Source organism: Sesamum indicum, linkage group LG1 (genome assembly GCF_026168435.1).
Source record: "Sesamum indicum cultivar Baizhima isolate 11 linkage group LG1, ASM2616843v1, whole genome shotgun sequence".
Classification (NCBI taxonomy): Eukaryota; Viridiplantae; Streptophyta; class Magnoliopsida; order Lamiales; family Pedaliaceae; genus Sesamum; species Sesamum indicum.
In genome coordinates, this window is record NC_142657.1 from 20,271,479 (window position 1) to 20,292,323 (window position 20,845).

Here is a 20,845-nt window from a genome sequence, read left to right on the forward strand (position 1 = left end):
ATCATTTGTAATGAGGGGGAGAAAGGTTATGTAATAGTCTCTGAAGAATAAGTACTTCAAAAAAATTATCTAAGGTCCCAGATAATGACAATGTCAGAGCAGAAGATATTTTCTTCTGTTGCCTGCTGCTAAAATAATAATACAAATAATCCTCACACCAGAGTACATGAGTGAGGAATTCTCTCTAAAGCAAAATTCTTATGATCACATTTTATTGAAAGAATATATTACAATGTTACTGCACACAAGGGCAGAATGCAACACTAGGGCCTGTCATTCAATTGAGGCTGTCAAAACTCTTCCAAATCCAACACCTACGCCTACCAAAAAGAACCAAATGGGCTTGAAAGACTCTGTGGCTGGAATTTCAAGAAGTAGCTTTGGCTTTCGTTTTCGACTTCTTAGCATCCAAAGAAGCCAAGCCTGGTCCTAATCCAACTGGAGCCTGATTTTGCTTATCAGGTTTGCCTTGATCCTTTTCGGGATCCGGCGCTCCATTTGAAGTATGACCATTGGTTTCTTGCTTCTCTCCTTCAGTTGACTCATTTGCAGCATCAGGAGTCATACCCGAGTTTATGATGTTAAGGAGCTGGGTAAGTGGTGGAAGAGCCTGTACAGGAACACCGTGGGGCCGTATCAAGAGACCCTTAGCTGCTGCTTTTTTCCGCACTTCTGCAGCAGCTCGAGCTGCTCTTTCATCGACACCTCTCCCTCTCGGAAGGGCTTCACCAAATGATTTGTTTGCTGAGGAACCAGAACCGCCAGTGCTCCCGGCCACTGCTGCAGCTTGAAATGCTTGTATCAGGTCTGGATGAGCCTGGTTGAATATCAAGCAGTAGAGAAAAATATTTTTAAGATAACATAACTATTATGAAAATAGACAGACAGCTCGAATTCATATCAAAAGAAAATGACTGAAGAGTTGCCAATACAATCTTTCCATCATCTTAAAGAAGTCAATCCATGTTTAGCCAGTTGAATTTCAAGTGGAAGAACATCAACTTATTTTAGTTCCTTAATGACCTTTAGAAAAAATCGGGATGAACTTGGAATGGACTTCAAGAGATGTCATAAGTACCTTCAGAATATCAATAGCTTTTTGTGCAGAAGCAGCATTCAAAGCCTGACCTTTCTGCTTTTGTGCATTGACCTGGCAAATAGAAAAGAAATGGGAGGGGATTAGCGGGCAAGGAAATGTATTGATAAGTGAAAAACAAAATTTTCCTCAAGCGAATTGGATAGAAAATTACTTGCAACTCGCGCATCTTAAATGTCTTCATCCAGTTCTGAGAATCCTTGGTCCTGGAGTCGTCCTCTCCAAGTTGTTTTACAAGAATATCATATGTTTTCTTCTCATGCTGCCACATAAAAGATCAAACAACATAAAGGAAAGCACCACAATCGTTAATTCCGAAATGAAATAATCTAGCTTTGGTGCATACCTGGTGAGAAAGCTTGAAGGCACCCATACAGTTAAACGCAATTGCCAAAGCATGGTAGCAAACTGCAGTTTGAATATGCTCCTCTCCCAGCAGTCTTTCATTCTTTTTCAAGGCTTCTTGCAAATATCGAAGGGCCGTATCCATCTTTCCGATATCTTGATACATCATAGCAACATTTATAAAAGTAGCAGCAACATCAGGGTGATCTGGGCCGGATGATAAACTTAAAAGGAGTAATGCACGTGACATATGACGCAATGCCAGCTCCGTCTGGTTAAGACCATGATAAAACAGAGCCATATTCCCATAGCTGTAGCAAATAATATGCTTTAGAGATAACAATAATATTTAAACAGCAGAAGAGGTGACAAAAGTTTCATGACTAACACGAGAGCAGATAACAGAAGCAGCATGATCCATACACAGAAACACCCCCAAGTGCCCGAGTTTACCAACTTATTCATCCGTGTTCTCCTTAAGAAACTAAAGATCCAACTCATGATTGGGTTGAGATGAGGTTTAACCCCAATCATCAAGCCAGATGTAGCTCTTTGTATTTCGACACATCCCAGAGCCTTAAACTCTTTTATTGGCTACTAAAGTAACTAGATACTACAATAGGTCAACTCCAAAGAACAGGTGAGCATAGTAACTCAATATCTGTTGTGCAGAAAATTTAATCATAACCCATGTCACTGAAAACTGAAACAAGTAGAGGAAAACTGTTCGTGCCTGTGAGCTGTGTCAGGGTGATCGAGTCCAAGGCATCGTTCATTTATGATTAGCTCCTTGTGCTGTTGCATTATTGCTCCAGCCATATCTCCAGCATGATACAAGACCATGGCCAAGTAGCTGTATATCAGAGTGAATATTTAGAATAAGCTTTAGACTAATTAAACAAGAAAGGGAAAGCCCAAGGTTTCAATGCCTAGGAATAGTAATAGTAATTCAACAGTCATCGTGTGAACTATGTAGGAAAAACAACAAAATCCTGATAATTTTACAAGCCAGTGTTACAAATTACCGGCAACAATTTGCAACTTCTCGATGCATTGGACCAGTCACCTGCATATTTTTTATCTGCAGTTAGTTGCATGTCCTAAAATAATGAAAGCTAAGAGCCCATACAAGGAGTAAACATTGTTAACTGCACCTGCTGGAGAATTGTGAAAGCTTCAGAAAATAACGTGTATGCCTCACTGAGCATTCCCTGAGAAAAGCAATGAAAAGCTCTTGAATAGCTACTATGAAATTTTGAATAGTACGAAATAAAAGCACTTGAATATATTGTCAAGATCTTCAATAATTTTGAATAAAAGCTCTTGATATGAAATAGCTACTACGAAATTTGTCATCTTTTGGGGAAAACATCCAAATTCTAATTTGCTGGCCCTTCTAGGTCAGGTATAGATTAATGTGATATCAAAATATATCTAAAAGGTCCATCGATATTCATATTTTGTGTCATATACAGGTAGATACTTGAATGAGCTTGACAAAACCAATGAACTAATATTTATAGTATATTTATCCCAACATTTCATCTGAACATACCATCCTCAATCAAAAAGATCAATGTCAGACTAGAACATATGCATATGTTTACCTGGTACAGTAAAATGAGATAGTCTAATTCAGATAGTAATCCATACCTCTGCTAATTGAACTTTTCCAGTTTCAACTAGATCCTTTGCTTCCGAACAAACTGGAATGGAATGCTTCACTACTGGTTGGATATTCAATATATCTGAAACTTGGAAAGGTGCCAGAGCATCAAAATCATATTTGCGAGCAGCGATGGTGATTCCAACCTGTCAAGGGGACAAATAATCATGCGAGAATGAAGTGTTAGGATAAACTTCAGTGGAAAAACATGCATGCATAAAACCTGAAAAACTGGAATTTTAATTTTTAGTGGCATATAAAAAGCTCAAATGAAAGTTAGATTTTCCTAAACACACAGTACCACAATGCCTCACAAAATCTCAGAGTAAAACATGTCAATGTTGAGTGCCATAAAGAATGAAATAAACCATCTTTTGCTGCAACACACTAGGCCAGACAGTACATGATGATTTTTAGAAATTGCCATTATTTTCTTTCCCAAGTGCTAGTTATGAACTTCAAGCGCTCAAGCAAACCTAATGAAGGCATACTTGTGGCTTCCACATTACATAAAATTTGCCATGTCCAAGCAAAGAAAAGATTTCACACAGTGATGTTAAATGATGATAGACCGATTGAGCACATATATAGACAGATTATAGACCCATGCGAGAGAGTTAAATAAGTAAAATAAAGAAAAGTACACAATCATGGTTTGATCCGAACATTACTTGATTCACTTATTCAGAAAGAGAACGAGTCAAAGCATGTGATTCTCACAGAAAACACCTACATCTCAGGATAAAAATGAAGATTAGACAGATACATTTAGTTAGTCGTTTTTCCTTTTCTTCTTTAATAAAAGATTAGAAAAACAAAAGCTACCTTTTGGCAAAGATTTCGTATAACTGAAACTTTTTTCACCCGCTGCCTTGCATCCTCTGGCAACTCAAACTGCAGAAGAAATAATTTCAACAAAATACTCGCGCAGCTCTTCCAGAATTCTTAGAATAAAGTACAGGCAGTAACCTGACCTGGTATTTGAGTTTTGCAAATTCTTGAATGTCAGACCATAAACTATCAGAGGTGATACTCAAATACAAGGACTGCTTCTTCCTCACATATCCCCCATTTCTTAACTTATCTTGTCCCTTGGAAGACTTTCCAGAAACATGATGTCCTGAATGAACCTGCGAAATGTGCATGCAATGGATCGGGATTACATAGAGACAATATAACATGACATGCCAAATTACAATATGGATCCAACTATGGTTTTTCCAAGTTTTTGCATCTGTATCGAATTTCGACATACAATAAGATCAGTATTCTCTACCCTTTATTGCATCTAAATACAAAGAACATCCATCAGAACATAAAAAACAGCAACAAGTTTGCAGATCAATAGAGAAAAATATTAACATGAGATAACAGGGTCGAAGGACATTCAGAATTTTTCACAATTTATTTTCCACACTAATACCTTTTTTTGGGTTTTTGAATGTGAATTATTTGCAACACCTTTAACAGAAACAGCCTGAACTTTTCCCACGAAACAGTTGAAAAAATGTGAAAGTGCAAGCCCAAGATCATGATCTTCCGTGTCTCTTAGAATATCCTGCATGTCCCAAGAAAAGTGGGCAATGAGTCGGCAAATCTCATTACAATGTCAAAAAATTACATATTAACAAGCTTACAGTAGTTTAAGTAAAGACCTTTGTTTCACAACCAATCAAAAGGAATCACATCAAGTTAGCACAGATATAAAAGAATAAATGAATCTGTCGTACGGTACCCCACAACAGCAGCAGCTCAAGTGAATAACAAGTGTGTCAAAGAAAAAAGTCCAATATATGGGGCAGTGCCTTAAAAGAAGGCTTCCTCCAATCTCCAATGAGAAATGGCAGCAACAAATCATTGCTTCAAAAGAAATCAGGGATAGAATAATTCAAATTTCACCAGATACTAAATATGATTATGATGTAGGGCAATCCACAATGTGATACTAGATATGACAATCTACAAGATAGAAAGAAATAGGCGTGAAAAAGAAACCATGATGAGCAGTTCAGCCGAAAGAAACCATGCACTGAAAAAAGCATGATTTCGATTTTAAGATTACTTCCACCGATTTGGGTAATTGAAGAGGGGATCACCTAATCACGATGTTAAATTGTCAGCACATAAATTCTGAAGTGGCAAAGTGCTCAAAAAGCTGTTAGTTACCTTAATAATATGCTTAGCAGATCTGACAATGATCTCATTGGAACAAAGATCCCATAAGTGAGGCATATGTCTGGTCCCTTCAGCAACCTGTAAAACAAACAGATGAACCATTGAATGGATCAAAAACATAAATAAAACCAGGCTTTTCAACCCACTACATAAACTTGTGATTCCAGTTCTGGGTATAGCAAGTATATCAGAAATATAATGTCATGAAAGAGTTTTACAACCCATTAAGAGCTAATACTTACTTTTCCAATATAACGAACATTAATACCATGTGCATGGAGTGCATCAGTCAGAGTTTGTCCATCCATTGGTGAAACTTCAAGGGTACAAAGATCTTGTATGAATTTAGGAAGTACAACATCTTTAAGATATAGACTTGCTTTCCGCACATTTTCCTCATCTGTGGCGATCTCCTGGAAAATATTATGTTGAAAACTTAACAAGGAACTTCCTCAAATACAAAGGACAACTTCCGAAAGGTGACATATGCTACCTCTTCATTGCCAGCTAGCTTAAATTCAGTAAAAACATTAGGATTGAAGAGGATCTCTTTGCTTGTATCTTCTGTCTTAGAGCGAGAACCATATTCTTGCAAGTTTTGCTTTTCACCTTTCTCAGCGTCCTGTGAAAGTCCACTAACAATCAAATGTGGCCCAAACTAGGTGAAGCAACAACAGCTTTTGACAATATGCTCATCCATACATCACAAGGAATTAAAAGTTACCCTCCAACAACAAACACCACTCTAATAAAGATTAATACACATTGCACAGGCCACGTGGGTGAAGATAACATACAATCAATTACACAAATCAATCCACTCAAATATCTGATATTTCACGTTCCCAGAGAAAGATAACATCATTTCTTGCACTAATGAGTGTGTTGAGGGTAGAAAAAGGCCAAGCTAGCCTAGTCTTGCAAATTTACAACTCAGCCTGTTAATTGTTGTGAAGAGATCAGGTCAACTGAAAAGAATCAATCTCAAGGCAATCTCGTTAGCTTTTCTGAGCTCTCCATGTTTACAATCAGTTTCAAGTTCGTCAAGAATGGTACTCTAGCTTGCCCTTAGCATTATAGTTAACACTTAACAGAATTAAGCCATCAAACTTCACAGTTAATTAAGATATAAAAGCTGACTGTAACCTTAATGATCAAATCAAGCACACATGAGATAGACATATAGAAATCAGATTGGAAGTTGCATTTTCTTATTACTTGTAGAATACAGCTGGCTGAGGAAGCCAAGTGCAACTTCCAACAGCCAGGTAAAGTTCCAAATAAGAACAGCTCATAAAAGTGGATAAACAGCTTTCCAGCCTCCAGCAACTAGCATAAACTTCTTAAGTTCTAAATGTAGATAACAATGCATCCCTACACAATGTATATACACAAGCCAAATTCTTAGGCTTCTAACCTTAAGCTGTAATCCAGCTCAGTCAACTGACTCGTAAGAAATAAAGATCGCCTTTTACGGGTGCAATTTCTGAATTTGTTTGACCAAAAGAAAATTAGGAATGAACCTTAAAATGGCTCTCTTGCACATAACATTCAATTGAAATCATTCTTGCAGCATGAGTTTCTTTTTTTCACAATTTAGTATGACATGGGCATGCACAACAGGGTCAAGCCTCTTTTTCACAAACTTAACTACAGTTACAGTACAATCCTCAAATTGGAGATCCTTCAGATATCTAAAAGAGTAGGTGATGCACTATTACTTATAGACACCAGACTGCTAGGATGCACCGACAACTTGGTTTGTATTTCTATCCTAAAAGAAGAGATTCTTCAGCATACATGGCAAGATAGGTGGTTCAACACTCACATCAATACTGAAACTGCAAGAATAGCTGACTTTTTTTTACAGGAGACTTCTTTTTCTATAAAGCTATATTACGTCAAAGCATCCAGAAGTTATCTCACAAGAACTACCTGTAACTGTGTCTCACTTGTTGTTGATGCTACATTAGCTGCTACATTTGCATCAGGTTCCACCACTTCTTCAGCACTACTGATATTCGAAGAATCAGAAACAACAGGATTCTCCTGTTCTTCTGGATGACACTCGTTCTTTGACATTTCAGCTGCTTCAGCCTTTTCATGACAAAATAACAGTAGTTAAGATTCTGAAATATCCAAAAACGGTTTATAAGTGATATTTATACTTAGGAAGTTGAATGTTACATGGCAAAAAGCAGATATTAGTTCAGGTCTCAAAATGCAAAATCTGGAGCCTGATCCAGTATAGTTTGCATCGCGAGGTGTGACTCTCATCAAATCCAAAAGATAATGCCTGGGTAGAGTACAATGTAAATACTATTAAGAATGAGGCAGGAAAAAATTGCAAAGCTGCAACATGTTCAGCGAGTAAAAGAGAAGACCATGTATAAGATGGACAACAATTTACTGTTGTTGGAGACTTAGCCAGAGTTTTCAACACTACAAGATTTAATAAAACATGTTGCAGATGAACTTAAGTAGAAGGAAAAAACTTTGAGTGCTGAAGCATGATGCAGTCATAAGGATCTTTCTTAACACCCATTTGCCAACTGAAACCAAATGAAGAGATAGCTGTATGTAGAAATGCCTGGTTCAGGGAAAGTGCCATTGTTCAAAGTTCATTCTCTGGCTTTGAAGGAACGGCGGATAATTAACTTGGGAAACAGAAAAGCAGAGAAGAAAAATATCCATGGGAGCTAATTACTGCATTTACTGGAAAATATGAAAGACAAGTTTCACCTGTCATCACTGCCGACAATGCCTTTGCACTCAACTGGTGCAGCTAGCTTGAAAACATTACCAGATCCATCTAGCACACTGTGCTCTTTCAGATGAAGACGTTTGGCAGCTTCCAGTACCTAAGATTATCATACAAGTCAGAATTACTGATGGGGTCAAGAGTTGACCAGAATCACGAGAGACCCATGGTACCACAAAATAAGTTTCTTAATCCTCACAAATAACATAGTCTCCATAAGCAGGATTAGAAGACAAATTGCACTTCCTTCACTAATGACACAGATTCACTGCCATTCTCACAGAAGAAGACTTAGATTAAATTGTGGTCATGACCAATATATTGACAAAAATACCAAGAAAGAGACAGCAATTTTTAACCACCAGAATGAATAGTGGCAATGACCTGAATAAGAAGATAGATTGTGATTCTTTGACTTAGGATTTGGTATTTCACTTCATGGTTACTCGCAAGGCACCCTCGAAATAAGCATCAAGCAAAAGGATTTGATTAAGAGCTAATGCACACAATCACTTGAACAAATAAAATTATGGATAAGTCTGGTTTCACTCTCCCCAAACAAATTGGGTCTATAAAATGAAAACATATATGTTTTTCTCATTTTCTGAAGTTATACCTGATTTTTATTAAAACAACCCTATTTGCAAATCTTTCACCCAATTTTCAGAAAATACTCCTTATTTTCTAATCAAAAACAAGTCATCTCAAAATTAAATATCAATCAACCCGTTAGCTTAATTGTTCAAACTTTTCTAGACACTAATTCAAACACATTTCGTTTCAATACATCCATGAAGAAATCCTTCCAAACAGTCTCAAGAATATTTTCACAAATGAAAGTGACAATGAGTCCAAGCACAGTGTACATCTGAATTCATTGGTGCCTAAATTATGGCAAGTGCCTTGTGTCCTCCCTTCTTCCCTACAACCTCCAAAAAAATCCCTTAGAAAAATCCAGGCTATGCTATCCCGTTACATTTATGATACCAAAAAATTCTCTTAGAAAAATCCAGGCTATGTCACTGATGGTAAGCACTCCCCCTGTTACATCTATGATACCTGAACATAGAAGCCTATGCTATCCTTCCAACAAATCCAGGCAAATCAAAACCAAATTCATTTCACTATCAGAAAATGGGACTAGTCACTAGTGTAGCTTCACCTACAACATAACAATATCTAACTTGCAAGTCAACTGCAAATGAAAATTTCAGATATAATTTTTTCATCTGGCATAGAGTTTTGTTGGGTTAAAAAAGGAAATAATAAGTAAATAAGAGCCTAGCCAAAAATTTAGCTCTATGTGGTTCTCATAACAAATAATGACCCTTCAGCATCCCATGCCTAATAACTAGGAAGCTGAAATTATAATGCTACAAAATCATTTTTGAGAGTAGAGTAACTTTTGGAGTAAGTATGATGGAGAATTTCTAGTTCCAATGACTCCCAGAGACGGTGATGCAAATGGCACTAAATATAAAGGCATGTCTAATGAAGATGGAGAAAATTTTCAGCAAACTCTAGATAATTCATGTATCTAGACGCATTTATAGTAAAATCAATCAACTCATTATGTACCTTGGAATGAAAATCTTCACTCCAGCAAATTTTCTTGCCGTTGTCGACAGAACCATAGAGAAGGGAATCCGATTTATCACCCTGAAGAATTCCTGGCAACACACTCTGACAGGAGAGGAAAAGTAAGCAAATCAGGTTGACCCATGCCACTTGCTTAGCATATTAATTACCTAATCATCCCTTGATATAAGAGTAGCAAGAAAAGCTTAAAAAGAATTTGATCAGTTGGTCATTTGAAACGGATTAAGAATCATAAACCATAGGAAAGGATTGATGCAGCTAACACAGGCAATGCAAGTAGAAGAAATAGAAAAGGATATTAATGTGGCAAAATCTAGTGAGTTTTCATAAATGCAGAGTTTAAGAAGATACTATACTTTTCTTGACCATCTAGCTGGGACTTTCTATTATAGTCAGGTAGCACATCCCCAAAGTATGAAGAGACCCATGAATTATATTAAACACAAGTGTAAGCAAACGTGCACCTGAGCTACCACTCTGTGACCTCTATAATCGATTATGGCCATGGCAAGATTGTATAAGCCAGGAACATCAACTTCCTGGTATGCCTTGGTGCCTTTCAAGTCATTGTTTGCACTTGCATATGTGGCTTGCTCACTTTCGGCCAACTGAGCCTCCGCAGGCACATCAGGGGATAATGCCTCAGTGCCAACAATATTTTCCGAATTTTGAACAGCAGATCTATCCATATATGAAACTCCAGAAGCTCCTTGTGGCAGATTATTCTCCGACTTCTCTGAATAATTCTGTGGTGAGACTGTCCTCTGGAGTTTAGAGTTTTCTTCTGATGCCTGCTTCCGTGACAATTGCTCAAGCTCCGCATCAACAGCAAAACTAAAGAATATGTTGTTATGGACATACCTAGAAAGCACCAAAAAGAGATATCAGTCAAGAAAAGTATACAAGAAGGGGTAACAAGGGAAACAAAGTCGAAATGTCAAAAGCAGGAGAGACAAATCCCTAAGGCTGCCATGGAAGACTTCACAAAACTCCAGTCAGAAAACTTTTGCTTTCCATATGAAAAGGCAGGTGGATATCATGTATAAGGCGAAAGGAAAGAAAGAGAACACATAAAGAATGTGGATTTAGCAATAATACATTGTACAAAATTCAAATGCAAACTGACAAAATCCCCTGTTAACAATCTCAGTGATCAAGCCCAAATAGGAGATTTGCTATTCCTATGCCATAATACGCCCTTAGTTTCTTTACCAAAACACAAAAAGGATTTTGGGTTGGGGGTGGGGTGAGGGGTCTACGGGGGGCAAAAACATATTCCATGGTTGAGAAAGAAATGATGGTGACAATGAAGTTCATTGAGAACACATTGAATTTTATTGAAGTATACTCACATATGAAAGCACTCAGGATCAGTTGGATTTATAGGTAGAATACATCTGCTTATCACTCCAATAGCACCACTGGTTGCTGCATCAACGAAATCAGAAGTTACCTTGTATAGAGCCCTATCTCTCAAGATCCTACCAAAAATGTAAGTGTCAGTAATATAATATGAAGATATAAGCATGTATTAATCTTGGAAATGATGCAAAGAACCAAAAAAGTACACCTTTCCTGATGAGTAGCATGCGGGAATTCCCGACAGGATTGCAACTCTTCATTCCAATCTCTCTGCATGCCAATCAGCTCACTTCCAAAGGAAAGAGTCAAAGAATTTTCTGCTCTGGCTGCATCACGCTTGTGATCTGGAACCACCATCATCCGTTAGATGGTTATCAGAATACATAGGTAAAACGTGAAGAAAGATGCAAGATATAAGAGAAGGCTGGTTGAGACAACTCCAACGGTGTTATGATAAATCCACAACATGCCAGAAAGCAGGATGATTTAAAAGAAAATACAGATAATGTGTTCTAGTCGTTTGGTCAAGGAGCCTCCATCTATAAGCAAAGATAATTTCCACTAGAAACAAGATACGATAGATCCATCTTTGACTCTTTTTTTTAAGTATTAGGTCTTGACATGATATAAGTGTATCTATAGCAACTAGACATAATTACTATGTCTAGTTAAACCCTCACCTAAACCAAAGGTAACTTAACTCAGTTAGACTTTGTTCATTATATTAATCAGGCAATTTTGCACAAGGAAGGAGATCTCAAATCGTGCAGAATGGATGGTATGAACTCATACTGTAGACATCCTAAGAGCAAATATAATATGGAATTTGAATATCTTTGCAAGGAAACACTAGACAAAGAATATGGCAACATTAGCAAGCATTTTGTTAGAACATTCTGCTCCAAAATCTTTAACCAGAATTTATAGATAGCTGATAGTTACACTTTTCAAAAGAGAAGGAGAAAAGAAAGTCCTATCATTGGTCTATTTTTGTCTCTTTATGAATTCATAAGGGGTGGCGCGTCAAGACAAGTGAAGGGTCACCAGTCCGCAAGTGAAACTTCCTCCAATCAAAAAATGAGAAAGCTTAAGTCCCATGAAGAGGTTCAAGTAATGGTACCAATGAGCCAGAAAAGATGCTAACTTGAACACCATCTATAAATACAGGAAAAGTTAAAAAAGGGGATATAGTATCTCTCATGCAACTATGACCCAGACATCAGACTGCAGAATGATGTAGGCATACCAGGAACAGGATATAAGCCCAGCCATGAATTTGGTGGCAGCAGAGATTGGACATTTTCGAAGGGATGGGCAGAGGCCTTACGCTCCAATATTTCACGAAAAGCTAGGAACATTAAAACACAAAGTAAGTGATACAATAACAATTAGGATAACTTTTAACAGTCGGATCTCAAAATATTAGTCGGGCAGAGGTTGCCAAAATTTCTGCTGTTACCTTTCTTGAACTTAGGGCTAACTTTCTGTAGAAGTCCAACAAGGGATGTTGCTTCTGATGCAGCTTTATGTGGCCTTGGATCAAGAATATTCCCTGTGCTCGAGTTAACGTAGAAGGCTTTTGTTGTGCCCGTGATACAATATTTATTTCCTTCCAGTGTTACCACATCCAAATAAATCAAGTCTCCACAAAGCCTGATGAAACAAGATAACATTCAGTAGATTAGCATGATCTTATGCCAACAAACTAAACAAAGAAAACAAAATAGACAAATTGGAAGGGAAAGGTTACAGGAAGAACAAAATTTTCTAACATATGAAGATCATTGAAAACAACCTTCTGTGGCTTGGAGGAGGATTGAATGAAGAGAAAACAATACTTTCTACACACTTAATCTCTTTGGATGAGGGCGACAATAAGTTAGTGAGTGAGCCACTAACATTCTCCATAAACCCCAAATTATCAAGTTCTGGGACTTCAGCTTTTGCAGCATCTGCCATACAGACATAGCAGGACGGAGTTACAATGTTTCTCAAAAGAAGTATCCAAGCAGGAAAAAACAAAATAAAGAGAAAAGTAAACGAGAAACAAAAAAAACAAAACAGTAAGCAAGCCAAGATAAAATGGCAAATCACAACCTCCAGTATTTGCAGCAGCAGGTTTCCCCGCTTCATGTTGTAGGGCAAGCATTGTGGACAAAGAGGAATGTAATGTTGAAAGAGAAAGCAACTCTCTAGTTCGGTGAACATGAGCCCTGATGGACCGATCATCGTATAATGCTGCAAGGGATAGCCGCAAGTTAGTCTATGAGCAAAAGTCACAAAAATGTCATGTTAAACATTATACTGAACTTTATTCTCTTTCACAAAAACTGCCTCTTGCAGCATATGATGCATATAGGTGGTGCAATAAAATCAATGAATGATTCATGAGAGCACCCTCGTCCATGCCGTTTCACTGAAGGGCATTCACAGACTACCAGTAATATGAAAATGGTCAATTCTACGCAGTTGAGTATCTCAGGGAGGAGCAACCAAGTAAAGAGGATTAAGCTTACCAGCAATCATCTCCAAAGAGCAGCTGTCACTCGTAATATCAGCAACTTCAGATATTTCATTGTAGTCTTCTAGATGATGAACTGAACCATCCTTTGTGTGTAGTAACAGATCATAACAAGTAAAATAACATGTCTCTGGGGCATCAAGAAGAAACTGCCTCACGTCCATTACAGAATCTCCAGGACTCAACTGCAGAAGGAAATTAGTTCAAATCCATGGATCAGCAGTTCAAAAACTTGCTAAGGCACAGAAAGAAGTATCAAGACCAGCAGATAATTAATTAAAAACTATAGCCATGGAGTTCTGGATCAGCTGACTGATAGGAAAACATCGGAAACAAGATGAAGCATAGCAAAGATTCACATGTTTCATGTTCCCAAACTATCAATTAACTCATAGTCTCAGCTTACCTGCAGCTCGAGCTTCTCCCCTCCTTGTGTCTTCACAGAGACAGGATAAAGATGAACATCAGCTGCCATAAGAAGGATATACTAATCATTATGTGTATGTTAACGTGTGATGTGAAATGCATGTTAACGTATGTTTATGCTCCATGCATGAATATGTCCACATATTTCCGAAATCAGATTTAAAATTGATAAGCATCAGTAAGAAAGAAAAAGCTGGAGAGGAAGAAACTTTTTCAACCTCGTGTGCATTCAATAGTTTGATCTTGATAACGAAATGAGTATCACAGAATCAAGTGGTTCTTGCAAACAGTAGCAAGCAGGCAACTAGAGATATAGGAACCAGAGAGCCAGTAAACCTTAGCAACAGATAGCACAAATGTATCTATCAAATGGCACAATAAATAAAAGGAAGTAAACTGAAGATAGTAACAAATGATGGGCATTAGTATTTTTATCAAAATCAACAGGTTTAATATTATTTTGTAAGTTTTTGGCCAAAAAATCAGGAAGAAGGACGATTATAGTCAGAATTTTAGTGAGAAAATAATTAAAAACATTTATTTAACAAATTGTGTTACATAATAGCAAGAAAATTTTAGTTATGAATGATATTTCCACCATAACAAATTAATCGACAATTTACCAAAGTTTCAAGTAGAAAAACACAAAAAACGTAATTGACGGACAGAGAAACTGGCACATTTTAGGGTTTCACTTCAGGTTTGGTTATTTCTTATTAAATTAAAGCCCAGCCATGCTCCTTCATGCTAGGTTTCAGCCAAGCGCATGGCGTGCCAGGCACCCCAGAAAAAGGCGCTGTAGTGCGCACCATGGCTGCGCCAGGCAAAGGCCCAGCCATTTCTGGAGAAAGGCGCTGACCTCTTGACTTTTGCCCGAGGCGCCCTGGCGCATGCCATTTATGACTATGCCTTGCATATCTAATTGAGGACAAGCTAATTATTTAAATTACAGCTACCAACAGGGCGGAAAATGACATTTCCTGATTTTACCAAAGAAACACATAAACACAAAAATTAGCACCCACAACAGAACAATGAAAAAGACCATCAACACGAAAAAGAAAAAAAACAAATTACAAACAGAATGCACTAGCCAGATATTACAGTTCACTTAACGAAGAAATGTGATATTAAACACACAGATCAGGAACTTGGGAAGGGAAAATAAGAAGATATATTAGAAAATTTAATTTGATAGAAAACTTTACAGTCAATTCATTCGTCCATGCAACCAAACATAATCATAATTATTTTCTACTTCACATGCTAAGAAATGGACTCAAAGCATGAACTGTTTATCAAAATTTTACGAGTTGACTACAGAAAATATTTTGCAAATTTCTTATCTGCCTACTAAAAATGGGTATAAGTATATAATGAATCAAATGCAGCTGAACTTCATTATTCTATAAACAGATGGAGCAAAAATGAACACCATAAATTCCACTTCCACCTTGTTTAGCCGGATGCTGGTTGGATGCATTATCCTGGTCTTTCACCTCTGACTTTGTGTCATTGGATTCGTTCAAGCTCGTATCTCCATTAGCGTGTATGGCGCTGGAACTACCATTTGAGGGAGCATCAGAAGAGACAGAGTGCTCTGATGAATTGACAGACTGCTCCGATGAACTAAAAGCACTTTGCTGCAACCCTTTACGATTCCTCCCCCTATTTGACTTTCCCGCCATTTTTATCTGTTGTGTCGAGAAATACACCCAGTAAGAATTAGAAAAAATAAAATCCACGGACCCAGCTAAGAGTCATTTATTTCAGCCCTAAAAAATTAAATGCATGATCAAGAAAAAGAAAATGTGCACATTTTGGGTCATTGAGGTCAGACACTGTGTTGCCCTTGGATCAAGAAAATACCATGATATAGGAGAAAAAACAATAATGAACTGAGCATAACGGCTCAAACTTTCCCTAATCCCGTAATCCACAATCTTTTCACCAACTTCCAAGTAATAAACCATTTTAAACTAAACTAAATACATCAACATCTTTGGCTCTCTCGGACAAACTGCAAACATTTCAGATTTTCAAAGCACTAGAAAATGAATTCAAGTGTAAGCCCATAACCAAGTCAAATGGGTTATGTCTAACATCAGCAAAAATTCAGCACATAAAAAGGAAATATAACAACAAATGAACCCCAGGTAATCATCCGATGAAAATCCACAAGCTTTATTAAAATCATAGCATAAAGAACAATCACTTTCGAGTCGGCTAACCACCAAAAATCCCTCGCTATAAACAAAAACATAGGTGCATAAAACATGTAAAATACGCAAATGCAGAGAAGTATACAGAAATCTCATAAATAATCGTGTGATGAAATTCAAAGCCGGCAAGCGTGGTGGTTCAATCGTTTGTATTAACTGTACTACCTGTGGAAAACGGCGAGAAGCGCAGGGTTACTGTTTGATTGTATTGTCAGTGAGTGTGCGGTGTGTGGTGTTTTTGGGGTTCTGAGGGCTGGGGTTTTATGGAGGCAGGGGAGAAGGAAGGAGTAGAGAGACAGAGTGGTTGAGGGACGGCGGATTTTTTGACCCGTTTTATAGTAACCCATTTTCCGATATTTCATTGTAGGGAAAACTACGCTAATGCCCCCCCTACTTTAGTTTTTTTTCCTTTTTTTTTTTTGGTCTAAATTAAAAATAAAAATAGATTTTTTATGTCTTTCTTTATTTATAATTTTAAATATAATGTGTTAAAATATAATTTTGTGCTTATAATTAATTTAAAATATAAAAAAATTATTTATTATAGGCACACTGAGACGACGTGCCGAGACCGCTAATTATAAAAAATAATTCTTATAATTTGCTTCATTTGTTAAAGAAAATCTTTATGACATTTTCTTTTATTCATATTATACAAAAGTCGACACTCTTCCAATGCAGTGCTACATTGCTACTCTAGTTATTTTTTTGTTAATTTCTCTTGCATCAAACGTTACGTCATTTAAAATGAATGTCTCTATCGATCTCTTGTTTCTTATTATTATTCACTCTAATCCCTTATCTTTCAAATGTGTCGTAATAGTCTTGTATCTTTTAAATGCACTGAAATAGTCCGTTATCTCCTAAATATAATTGATTAAGGTCTCTAGCAATTAAATTTTATGGAAACTAAATTACAATTGAAATAATATATGAATACAAATAATAATTTTGCATATATTTTCAAAACGTCATAGCGAAATGTATGTGGAAAAAACACTGTGAAAATAAGCACTATGTTTGTTTTCATTTCCAACTTATTTTCGAGACAAGTCAAAAACATACCCAATGTTTGCCATCATTTTTAACTGTTTTAGCATAAAAAATACATATATATATATACACACACATATACATAAATATATATAAAAAAGGCATGATTTGACAATGAATAGTAATTTTTGTCTCCCAAAATACAATATTAAACATATAATACTTATTTTAAATTATCTCCAAATACATGATTTGACAATGAATAGCAATTTTTGTCTCCCAAAACACAACATTAAATATATAATACTTATTTTAAATTATCTCAAAAAACAAATCCAAACATACATACTATCTCTAACACACACTTATTTATCTTTATTTTTCTCTCTCTATTTCCACAAAACAAAACAAAACACTCAGAAAACGAATCAAAACATTATAAAGGTGTATTAAACTTATGAAACTCGTCCATTAACTGCTCATACGAAACATTGAAAGCATGTATAACCACATAGTATTCCAAATAATTAATCAACATAGTCTTAACAAAGAAAAGAACACTTAATTTATATATATATATGCCATGTGTATCTAATGATCCTACAATGAAATTAAAGTCCATCTTTATGTATAAAATCTTTTAGAATTATGGAAACATTTAATCAAACTCTATTATTATAAATTACAGAACTCACATATGAATTAGGTGATCTTTTGCTTGACCAAATGTATACTAAAAACTATATAAATATTATAATTATACTTTTTCAATCAATTGAATTAACTAGATACATTAAGATCATATAGTAGCGTGACACAATTAAGGACTCGTGTCTATTTGAGTCATGTCAAAATTGAATCAATTGACAATTTTTATCACTATAAATATCATTGTAATAAATGATATTACACTTACTTATGTAGTAATTAGGTATATAATTATTAAGTCCAAGCTAAAAGAACAAGTTGTATTATGAAAGAAGATTAATATATTTATTGCTGCTAATATATATAAGTTCATAAAAAATATTGACATATAATATCAATAACGTCGCGACGAATATATTAAAACATTTATGTTTGACTTTATGAAATTATTAATAACAAATTATTATAAATAAAGTCGATATATTCAATTTTCTTAAAATAGGTATTGCTATTATGTCTATAATTACTCGAATATTACGGTTAAGGGAACAAAAGTATCATAAAATAAAGAATGTAATTATCAGAATTCAAATAATAATTGTTCCTCAAATTCAAAATTTGGACCCTCAAATCTTATTCGCCAATTTACAGCCCGAAGCGGGAAAATGAAAACCCACACGTTATCTTACGTGTCAAATCCTCACTGGCTCCCACAGCATAACGCGGATAATCAGCAAACTTTCTCCAATCTCCACCGTCCCATCTATTCACTATCAACGGCCAATCCTTACCCTCTAACCCCCCACGTTCATCTTGAAAAATTTCCCCTCCCGCTTGTTCTCTCCTTTAGGCTTTATATAAACACATACCGCCACCTGCTGCACTCACTCCATTCATTCTCAGCAATCCAATTTATAGATACAGATTTTCCCTGTCTCTATTTCCCTCTTGATTCTTCCATCATTATCTCTTCAGATGGCTCGTACTAAGCAGACTGCTCGCAAGTCCACCGGAGGCAAGGCCCCGAGGAAGCAGCTGGCCACCAAGGCCGCCAGGAAGTCCGCCCCCGCCACCGGTGGAGTCAAGAAGCCTCACCGCTTCCGCCCTGGAACCGTTGCACTCCGTGAGATCCGCAAGTACCAGAAATCCACTGAGCTTCTGATCCGGAAACTGCCCTTCCAGAGGCTGGTTCGAGAAATTGCTCAGGACTTCAAGACTGATCTGAGGTTCCAGAGCTCCGCCGTGGCTGCGCTGCAGGAGGCGGCGGAGGCGTATTTGGTTGGGCTGTTTGAGGATACCAACCTCTGTGCTATTCACGCTAAGAGAGTTACTATCATGCCTAAGGATATTCAACTTGCTAGGAGGATTAGAGGCGAGAGGGCTTAGATGAACTGACATCTGTTAAGACACGGGTTTGGGTCAGTTTGATGGGTTTACTTCCGGGTTGTTTGTGATGTTAGGCCACGCAGTCGGGTTGATCGTGTACATTTGTTCTGCTGTAGTTTCTTTTAGTCAGTAAACCTCTGGTTTAAGTAGCTTTATGAATTTCAATCTCAATTAAATCTGGTTTCAATTGAATTTTCAAAGTGTTAGACGATTTTTCCTGTTATCTTTCACTGATATTAACTTTTTTGTTCATTTTCTGCTTTTGGCTGAAAAACGAGCTGTTTAACTCGCAGGCTAGACATTTCTCTTTTTATTGGTTTGGTTGCCAGTGTTCTAGCAGAAAAAACCAATATTTTTCTGTGAGTTGCAAGTAATGAGAGAGTATATGATTTGTTAAAATTCACACACCATCCAGAACAGTCTTACATCATGTTAAGGAAAAATGAAAATTAACATCACAACTGAGAAAAAGTTGCAAAAGCAGATGTGGTGATGGGGCTAGGTTTCAAAGCTGTTGTTGCTCAAATCCAAAGCTCCCATGTATTTCACTGATCCGATAGACTTTGGAACTTCACCGCTTAACCTATTATAGGATAGATCCAGCACTGTATAGTAATTTTCCGGGCTGAAGCTATCTGGTAGCTTCCCTTCTAATGAATTTCTGCTCAGATTCAAGTGATTTAGACCAGTGTTGCTGAACAGACTGGCTGGTATCTCTCCCGACAGTTGGTTAGAGTAAAGATTGAGGGTTGATAAAACTGGCATTGACCCGATCTGTTCGGGAATGGAGCCGGATATCTGGTTCATCGACAGGTCCAAATCGGCCATCCTGGAGAGAGCAGCGATTGAAGTAGGCATCGAGCCGCTGAGTTGGTTCCCGCCCATTATGGCCCGGCTCAGCATTTTGAGCTTCCCGATGTCCGATGGGATTTCCCCGGAGAGTTTGTTGTTGCTTATGTCAAGAAGCTTGAGGCTGCTGAGGTCGACAATGGACGCGGGAATGGACCCTGAGAGTTCGTTATCCGCAAGATTCAAAACAACGAGTTGGCTCAGCTTTCCAATATCCGTCGGGATACCGCCAGAGATTCTGTTTCCTGAGAGGTCCAGAATCCGGAGACGGGAAAGGGAGGTAATGCAGGGCGGGATTTCGCCGGAGATGGAGCCCCAGTCGGTGACGATGAGAGTAGTGAGCTGATCGAGCAGGCAAAGGGAATCCGAGATTAGCCCAGTCCAGTCACCCGTCCAGAGAAGCTTCTGGTTTGCTAGAGTTGGGTCGGATGTGTCCTCAGCCCGTAGGACAATGTCTGTGACCCGTAGAGTACCCGGTTCGCATACGATTCCAGGCCATATGCAGAAGTCATTGCCAGTCCACGCGGTGGAGATAGCACCACCCATTGCGTCTCTGAACGCCATCGCCGCGTGGAGATCAGCCGACAGGCTGGCATTCACCGAATACGAACCAATCAGCAGCAGCAAAATGCTGGTAATCCACAATACTCCCCTCATCAACATCATTGTACCCACTTACACACGCATAGAAGTGTATACTGTACCGTGAACAAGTCTGAATACTGAATGTAGTATATGTATGGGAGGAGTGAGAGTGGGGTGTGGGAGTGAAGTGTTTAAATCGGGGAGTAAGGAA

At 37.4% G+C, this 20,845-nt stretch overlaps 3 protein-coding genes across 3 annotated transcripts; 1 reads left to right on the plus strand and 2 right to left on the minus strand.

The window, feature by feature from the left end:
- Positions 1-26: 26 nt before the first annotated feature.
- On the minus strand, positions 27-16,497 carry NOXY38 (tetratricopeptide repeat (TPR)-containing protein). Its single transcript, XM_011088967.3, has 29 exons — positions 16,339-16,497; positions 15,405-15,645; positions 13,932-13,993; positions 13,521-13,710; positions 13,102-13,242; positions 12,800-12,956; positions 12,464-12,657; positions 12,251-12,352; positions 11,213-11,348; positions 10,995-11,123; positions 10,107-10,503; positions 9,622-9,726; positions 8,025-8,143; positions 7,470-7,578; positions 7,218-7,379; positions 5,776-5,904; positions 5,525-5,695; positions 5,274-5,360; positions 4,531-4,665; positions 4,082-4,237; positions 3,933-4,001; positions 3,095-3,253; positions 2,596-2,652; positions 2,467-2,507; positions 2,175-2,294; positions 1,443-1,752; positions 1,251-1,358; positions 1,079-1,150; positions 27-817 (listed from the first exon to the last, which is right to left on the minus strand). The coding sequence occupies exons 2-29, from the start codon at positions 15,637-15,639 to the stop codon at positions 368-370; spliced, it is 4,302 nt and encodes a 1,433-aa protein (XP_011087269.1). The 5' UTR covers positions 15,640-15,645; positions 16,339-16,497; the 3' UTR covers positions 27-367.
- Positions 16,498-18,685: 2,188 nt separating this feature from the next.
- On the plus strand, positions 18,686-19,392 carry LOC105168818 (histone H3.2). Its single transcript, XM_011088978.3, has one exon. It carries the CDS (start codon positions 18,790-18,792, stop codon positions 19,198-19,200), a length of 411 nt encoding a protein of 136 aa, XP_011087280.1. The 5' UTR covers positions 18,686-18,789; the 3' UTR covers positions 19,201-19,392.
- A 182-nt stretch (positions 19,393-19,574) lies between these two features.
- On the minus strand, positions 19,575-20,794 carry LOC105168829 (uncharacterized). Its single transcript, XM_011088988.3, has one exon. It carries the CDS (start codon positions 20,713-20,715, stop codon positions 19,699-19,701), a length of 1,017 nt encoding a protein of 338 aa, XP_011087290.1. The 5' UTR covers positions 20,716-20,794; the 3' UTR covers positions 19,575-19,698.
- Between the last annotated feature and the right edge of the window lie 51 nt (positions 20,795-20,845).